The 8,633-nt window shown below is 42.7% G+C and overlaps 1 protein-coding gene across 1 annotated transcript in view; it reads right to left on the bottom strand.

Annotated features, from left to right (window-relative positions):
• KCTD1 (potassium channel tetramerization domain containing 1) overlaps positions 1-4,784 on the bottom strand; it is a 218,793-nt gene extending 214,009 nt beyond the window's left edge. The window contains exon 1 of the mRNA XM_073631507.1: positions 4,002-4,784. Within this exon, the coding sequence (XP_073487608.1) occupies positions 4,002-4,010 (9 nt within the window). The 5' untranslated portion in view covers positions 4,011-4,784. The remainder of the gene's footprint in view (positions 1-4,001) is intronic.
• Between the last annotated feature and the right edge of the window lie 3,849 nt (positions 4,785-8,633).

Here is an 8,633-nt window from a genome sequence, read left to right on the forward strand (position 1 = left end):
CAGCACTGCCTTAACCCTCTTGGGCATGCAGTTCACCAGAGCTTCACAGGTTGCCACTGGAGTCCTCTTCCACTCCTCCATGAAGACATTACAGAGCTGGTGGATGTTAGAGACCCTGCGCTCCTTTACCTTCCATTTGCGGATGCCCCACAGATGCTCAATAGGGTTTAGGTCTGGAGACATGCTTGGCCAGTCCATCACCTTTACCCTCAGCTTCTTAAGCAAGGCAATGGTTGTCTTAGAGGTGTGTTTTGGGTCATTATCATGTTGGAATACTGCCCTGCGGCCCAGTCTTCGAAGGGAGGGGATCATGCTCTGCTTCAGTATTTCACAGTACATGTTGGCATTCATGGTTCCCTCAACGAACTGTAGCTCCCCAGTGCCGGCAGCACTCATGCAGCCCCAGACCATGACACTCCCACCACCATGCTTGACTGTAGGCAAGACACACTTGTCTTTGTACTCCTCACCTGGTTGCCACCACACATGTTTGAATCCATCTGAACCAAATACGTTTACCTTGGTCTCATCAGACCACAGGACATGGTAACAGTAATCCATGTTCTTAGTCTTCTTGTCTTCAGCAAACTGTTTGCGGGCCTTCTTGTGCATCATCTTTAGAAGCGGCTTCCTTCTGGGACGACAGCCATGCAGAACAATTTGATACAGTGTGTGGTGTATGGTCTGAGCACTGACAGGCTGACCCCCCACCCCTTCAACCTCTGCAGCAATGCTGGCAGCACTCATACGTCTCTTTCCCAAAGACAACCTCTGGATATGACGCTGAGCATGTGCACTCAACTTCTTTGGTCGACTATGGCAAGGCCTGTTCTGAGTGGAACCTGTCCTGTTAAACCGCTGTATGGTCTTGGCCATAGTGCTGCAGCTCAGTTTCAAGGTCTTGGCAATCTTCTTATAGCCTAGACCATCTTTATGTAGAGCAACAATTTTTTTTTTTTTGAGATCCTCAGAGAGTTCTTTGCCATGAGGTGCCATGTTGAACTTCCAGTGACCAGTATGAGAGAGTGAGAGCGATAACACCAAATTTAACACACCTGCATCCCATTCACACCTGAGACCTTGTAGCTCTAATGAGTCACATGACACCGGGGAGGGAAAGCGGCTAATTTGGCCCAATTTGGACATTTTCACTTAGGGGTGTACTCAATTTTGTTCCCAGCAGTTTAGACATTAATGGCTGTGTGTTGAGTTATTTTGAGGGGACAACAAATTTACACTGTTATACAAGCTGTGCCCACACTACTTTACATTGTAGCAAAGTGTAATTTCTTCAGTGTTGTCACATGAAAAGATATAATAAAATATTTACAAAAATGTGAGGGGCGTACTCACTTTTGTGAGATACTGTATATATATAAAGTGATGCGTAAATTGATGGCGCTATATAAGTACCTGCAATAAATAATTAGAATGCATTAACGCCAAACGCACATAAATGAATCTGCATTCAAAACACGGCTTTAGGGGCGCTTTTTAACCACTTGGCGACCGGGCCATAGACAAATGACTTCCTAGTCGGGAAGTGGAATACCATGGCTATGGCTGCAGCAATATGCCATAACAAGATTACAGAGGTCCGAATAGCAACTTCGCCACTGGATCAGTTTTAGAAGGGGCAAGAGGGATGCCCCCCCCCACTCTCGCTGCTTTCTGGTGGTTCACCGAGTGGTCAGGTAAGCCCGGGACCTGGCGCCGGCATTGGATTGGCATAGAGATGAGCGAAGGCAAGATCTCTTTTTGATCTTTTCCTTTTAAGGATAGAGGAGAGTTTAGACCCCAGATCTCTCCATAAAGAGGACCTGTCATGCTGTATTGCTATCGCAAGGGATGTTTGCATTTCTTGCGATAGCAATAAAAGTGATAAAAAAATTTAAAAATGAAAGGGACAGTGTAAAAAAAAAAAAAAAAAATGGAATAAATATAAAGTATATATATATATATATATATATATATATATACATACACACAGTAAAACCTTGGTTTGAGAGTGTTTTGCAAGACAAGCGACAAGCAAAATTTTAAAATAAATTTTGACTTGATATACAAGTAGTGTCATGTCACAACTGAGTATAAAAGAGAAGAGAGGCACCTCCAAATGTAGCAATACGGTTCCATTTAATAAAGATACAACATTTAGCAACTCACATGGTTGATGATTAAAACAGGCACATCTAAGTATGCAGGCATCTGGGGTAAAGCTGTCCACATAGACCATCCTCCTTACCGCCATTGACGTCGTCCCTTCCATGCTGCGCTCCACAAGCGCTTCAAGCCTTACTTTCAGATCGCTCTACTGCAGGTTAGTGTTCCCGGTCACAATTGCAGACTGACGGCGGTGAGAGCCGGCAGTGTGGAGGACAGTCTATGTGGACAGCTTCACCCTGGGTGCCTGCATACTTAGATCTGCCTCTTTTAACCATCAACCATGTGACTTGCTAAATGTTGTACCTTCATTAAATGTAACCATATTGCTACACTTAGAGGCGCCTCTCTTCTCTTTTATACTCTGTAGCTCCTACTGGATTTTGCTTCTAATCCCCTTGTGGAGGCTCCCATTTGTGGATGGACATTTTATGGTTACACAACCTATCACATGGCTATAATCTTGTTACAGTATATGGACTATAAACTGAAGGACTTATGAATAAATGGTTGTGGAACGAATCATTGGAGTTTCCATTATTTCTTATGGGGAATTTTGCTTTGATATACAAGGGATTTAGATTACAAGCATGTTTCCGGAACGAATTATGCTCGCAATCCAAGGTTTTACTGTCTATATATCTATATATATAGATATCTCGATAGATAGATACCTCAATAGATAGATATCTCTATAGATAGATAGATAGATATTTTTTTAAGCGCCCATATAAGTACCTGAAATAAAATAAATAGCACCCAATTTTTTAATTGTGGTGGTGGTGGTGGTGGTGGTGGTGGGGGGGGGGTTGCTGACACCCAATGCTCATAACCCGCGGCACTGGGGTGATTCTATGTATTCTGAAAGATGCTGCAGATCATGACAACATTATATAAGAGAAGCAAACAAATAGTACAGAGATCATAAAACACAATGTGTAAATACAAATAAATAAAAAATAAACTTTAATGGAAGGAGATACGATTGTGTCCCATCCTCTAACAACATCATGTTTACATACACTGATACAAAACAGAGAACTTGGGATGAATGCACCCCATTCTAGATACCTACACACATTAATAAATAATAAAAATCAGCTAATTAAGAAAAAAAGGCGATCCAGCAGAGAACTCCCATCCCCTGCAAGTTGAACCACACAGATGCCAGGCAAGACAGGGCAATGCCATCACTTTGATGTATCTCCCAGCAGACAGGCACCCACCGCCCTCTACAGTCCCCCTGCAGGAAGTGCAGCCTCCATTCCCCCCCATACACACACAGACAGGCGGCCCGGTCGGTGTTGTCTGGTCTGCGGTGAAATGATAATAAAGGCAGGCGTTAACCCTTTGTAGGGAGGCGGCACACCTCCCCGGAAGGACCGTCCAGCCGCCCGCTAACAGGGAAAAGCCCCCTTTCTACCCCCCGGGCACAATGTGCAGCAAGACAATGGCGTCCTTCAGAGAAAGAGAAGAGAGGCTAGAGGTGAGATGGGAGGAGGAAAGTTGGAGAGACATCGGCCACACACACACACAGCATGGATCTGATAGACACAACACAACGATCACAGCTCCGGACTCAGCACCGGACATCATCCCACCATGACTCTGGATCGGTCACCCCTCCAATCCCGACACTCACACACACGCACAGACACCGATCGCTGCCTTTTCCCATCTGTGTGCAGCAAGGAAGTGCTGACGATGAAAGGAGAGGAGGAAAAAAAAAAACAAAACAGAAGATTATCCAGGAACCTGGCACATGCGTAAAAGCAAGTTGCGCCCTAAAGTCCCCAGCCATAGCAAATAATAGCAAAGCTGAAAGCGTCAGATCTTACCTGAAACATGAAAAAGCCAAAGTGTGGGCTGCCAACTTCCCCCTTCTCTCCTTTATTTTCTGCCCTCTTTTATTTCTTTCTCTTCCTCCTGATTTCTTCTAGCGATCTGCTCTGCTCGCTACACCAGAGAGAAATGCAATAGCTTGGCTAAGGTAGAGAGAACAAAATACAGAGAATAGTTGCTCCAGGGCTTTGAAACCCCTCAAGGCAAGGATCAGGATACAATTAGCTCATGCCTCTACCTCCAAGTCTAAATCAATCTCCAGAATAAAAATGAAATTAAATTAGCCTGGCTCACCAGCAGATAGACCCTTTTCTTTTTTTGACAATATGACATATAGATATATATATCTTTTTTTTGTTTGTTTTTTTTTGGTGTTGTTTAGCATGTATCATGTATTGTTCCTGCTTTTATTTCCTCTCTGTGTAGGGGGGGGACACAGTCTCCAGCTCCAGCTTCCAACTTGCTTATTACTCTCCTCTTGCACAGAAAAGCTGATTTTAATCGTTGTGATTAGTTTTGATGTAAGGTTTCCCCGGGCGATTTCTGCAAATGGATGGAGTGTTTCTTGCCAGAAGAGAGAAAAGCAGCAGATGATGATAATTATAAGGATTGTTGGTTGTTTCTTTCTTTTTTTTTTTTTTTTTATTTGTATTTAGATATATGTGTCTCGTTCCGCTTCCCCAAAGTTGACCTGACATTGTCACCGGACTAAGGTCGTGCAACTTGTTGATAAGGATCACCTACTGTCTCATCAAGGCATGTGTGACGGTTTGGCAAGAGGACAGCACATTTCATTATATATTTATTTATATATATAGATATACATTTTTTATTCCTCTGGCTTGGTGACGTATAGAAAAATAAGCACAAGGAAGCTGATTTACCCCAATCAAGTCTGAATCACTGCCTCAGGCTAAGGCACAAACTCATTTCAAATGTTCAACCATGCAGAATTACAAAAGAGATTGAAGAAGTTCCATGCATTTTGTCCTGATTATTTTCGTACATCAAAAAATATCAGGGGATACGTACACATCAATACTGGTAGAGATTACAGTGAAGCTAAGTTTTTCTGAAGACAAGGCATGGTTCTTTGTACTGAAACCTTCCAATGCTCGGCTGAATTTACTGCAGGCTTTTATGCCACTTGGAGTCTGCCATCCAATCCCCATATTGAGGGAAGTATTTAGGCATGCTGGGCATATGACAAAAAAAAATGGCCATGAAAGAGACCCTGTAGCCAGGGTTTCTCCCACTGATACCAAAGATAAGGCATTGTTTATTCCCACTGATGTCAGGACCTTTTCTACTCCCAATGACCACAGTCTTGCGGAAGTAAACTCATCCATAAAACCAGTTACATTTCCGGCACATGCCGGAAATGTAACACCTACATTGAGTGTGCTCGGAAACAAACTATCAAACCATCCAATGGCTGGTGTCATAACTGATCACGTGCAGCATCATGGCAGTTGTAGATTAAACAGGCAAAGATGGCAGCTTCCTTGGCTGAAAACGATAGATGGGTCTACTTATACTTTAAGTATATCTTAACCATTAGGCATTATTTGAATCAAGGTATAATGTTTGCCTGTTACACTATGCTGAAAAAATCAACAATTTTTATGGAGTCTACTTTCTTTTTTTACAGGAGGTAAACTTACTTTTTATCATATGAGAAAGAATTATTAAGCTACTACAGAGCTGTTTGTGTGCAATATACAGAAACAATCAAATTATGTGTTGAGTGTGTCAACAAAATCCCAAAAGGTCATCAACCTAACAAAATATATAAACAAAGTGCATAAAAAAGAAATATTTTTGTTACAACGTGAGTTAAAAAAATCGTAAGTAATACATCCACAGTATCAAAATCGTAAAAGTACAACAAAAAATAAGTAGCTTTTGTTACTTTTCAAGTCAACGTGTTTCGCGGATATACCGCTTCTTCAGGACTGTACGCCAAAGACAACAAATGCATTACATATCTTGATCTATAATTCAAAAATACTTTTTTTTATACACTTTGTTTATATATGTGTGTGCAATACCTGTATTAAAATATTTGGTATATATTACACCCATGGAGGACTCCACCATCTTGGATGTGATATTACCAGCCCCAGTAGAGTCCCTCGTCCTCTTGGCTCCATCATATCCCTTCCTTGGATGGTGGCTAATGCCGTGTACACACAAGCAAAATTTCCGACAGAAAAAGTCAGACAGGATCTTTTCGTCGTATATTCCGATCGTGCGTATGCCCCATCAGACTTTTTATGTCGAAAATTCTGACAGACCTAGAAAGAGAAATGTTCTAAATTTTTCAGACGGAACCAATTCCTATCGAGATTACCGCTCGTCTGTATGCTGTTCCGATGTACCAAAAACAACGCATGCTCTGAAGCAAGTACGAGATGGAATCTATTGGCTACTGGCTATTGAACTTCCTTTTTCTAGTCCCGTCGTACGTGTTGTACGTCACCGCGTTTTTGACGGTTGGACTTTGGTGTGACCGTGTGTATGCAAGACAGCTTGAGCGGAATCCCGTCGGAATTCTGTCGGAGAAACCTTCGAAGTTTATTCTGACGGCAAAACCTGTCATGTGTACACGACATAAGAGTACCAGTATATAGAAGGTCTCTTTCACGCAGAAGCACCTAATGAACTGTTCTCTTGCTCCAGTAGACTCCAAGCTGTCTCTCAAGTGACGCTCTATAGCAGGGGTCTCTAAACTTTGTAAACAAAGGGACAGTTTACTGTCCTTCAGACTTTGGGGGGAGGGGGGTGGAGGACTGTGGCCAACATGAGTAGAAGACTCCATGGTGTCAATGGGAGTAAACAATACCCCATCATTGGTATTAGTGGGAGAAATGGTGCCCCATTTTTGCTATCAGGGGAGGGAGTAGTGTCTCATTGATATCAGAGGAAGGGATAGTGCCCCATTATTGGTATTGGGGAAGGAAAAGTGTCCCATTCCTAAAACTTAAGCCAGGATGAGATTATCAGATAAACGATTGTCCTTTTTTCTTTTGCATGCTAGTCTCCATATCGAAAACGAATAGGTTACTAAAGTACGAAAATTCTCATACGACAGAATAAAAATTTGGAAGTGATGTAATGTATGTGTATTGTATTTTCGGCCAAAAACTGTACTGAGTAAAGGAAAATCGTACGATCTGGTATTGTATGAGAAAATTTTTCACGTTTGTCCCATCATAAAATTTTGGATGAAAGCTGTGCACTAATGATCAGATTATCGTATGACCGCTTCAAAAGCAGTATTTTTTGTATGGGGCTTTAGTGTCACTGGCAGGAATTATGGCAGTGAAGCAAAACCAAAATAACGGACACTGCTCAAGACTCCACCGGGTCATCCTCTAAAGCAAGCCGCTGGGAGTGCAGGCAAGGACAGAGCTTGTTCCAGCTTCAAAAGTCAAATGGGGAGAAAGACAGTCCTATGATTCGCACATCACTGCAAGACCCTATGGTTGTGTGTGTATTCAGCCAGGCCACGCCCCGGCGTGTTTTGTTCCACCCCAGAGCTTAGTCATCCCCATAATTCAGCTCCAGGGGCAGAGTGAAATGTGTTGGAGGTGTGGCCTGGCTGGAGCCTGGGCTGAGGTTTTTATACATACACGTACAAGGTCTTGCAATGCTGTGCGGCGCATAGGACTTTCTTACTCCCCATTTGAGGAATTATGCCCCGTTGCTGATGTCACTTGGTGGAATAGTGCCCCATATCAATGAGAGGAATGGTTCTCTAAGACCAACATAAAGGCAAGCAAAGGACTGCATCCAGCCCCTGGGCCTGTTTGGAGACCACTGCCCTATAGTATTCTCCTTTGCCTCTACCCCGTCAGCTACATAAAAGGATATGTAGGGAGCTGAGGGGAACAGTGGAGATGCTGGGATACTCCAGAAGAGGTGAGGGCAATGATGTGGGAAGGAGGGAGAGGTCTGTTCTTGGGAATTGACTGTTCCTGGAGTAGTCACTAGCAATTTCTAGCAAGTGCAACCCACATGATGCATGTGTAGTTGGTTTTCACACACCCATCCAGTCATCAGTCAGACATCCATAGATGTACATAAGAGGCTTTAAAGACATAAGACAGAGACACTTTGGATTTATCAGTCTATGTTGAGGTGGAACACACTTCTCTGGAGGACAATGGAGAATACTCAGGTCAACAGCCCACCTTTGTAAAAGTTTTCCTGTGTACTAAGAGTGACATAACAGGAACGCTGATTGTATAACAGATTTCTATATAGAACAATAAAGCACAGAAAGATGATTGAAACATACTTCTAACACAATAGGGAAGCATACTGCCACTGTCTGTATACTCAGCCCACCTCTGCAAACATTGCTCTGAGCACTAAGGATAACATAACAAGAACAATAATCACATAGTGGATTTTACATGGAACATTAAAGGATAAGTTTACCTTTGTAACATGTTACATCTTTATTTTTGGTGTAACATGTTACAGTTCAGCACCCTTCCACACTCCCCTCAACCCCCCCCCCCCCAAATCTTGTCCCCGCACCCGCTGTTACAATTTATAAACAGGCCCACACAGCTGCATCATCCATTCACAGATATCTGTGAATGAATATACTACAAGTT

The sequence above is a fragment of the Aquarana catesbeiana genome, linkage group LG05 (genome assembly GCF_042186555.1).
Source record: "Aquarana catesbeiana isolate 2022-GZ linkage group LG05, ASM4218655v1, whole genome shotgun sequence".
Lineage (NCBI taxonomy): Eukaryota > Metazoa > Chordata > Amphibia > Anura > Ranidae > Aquarana > Aquarana catesbeiana.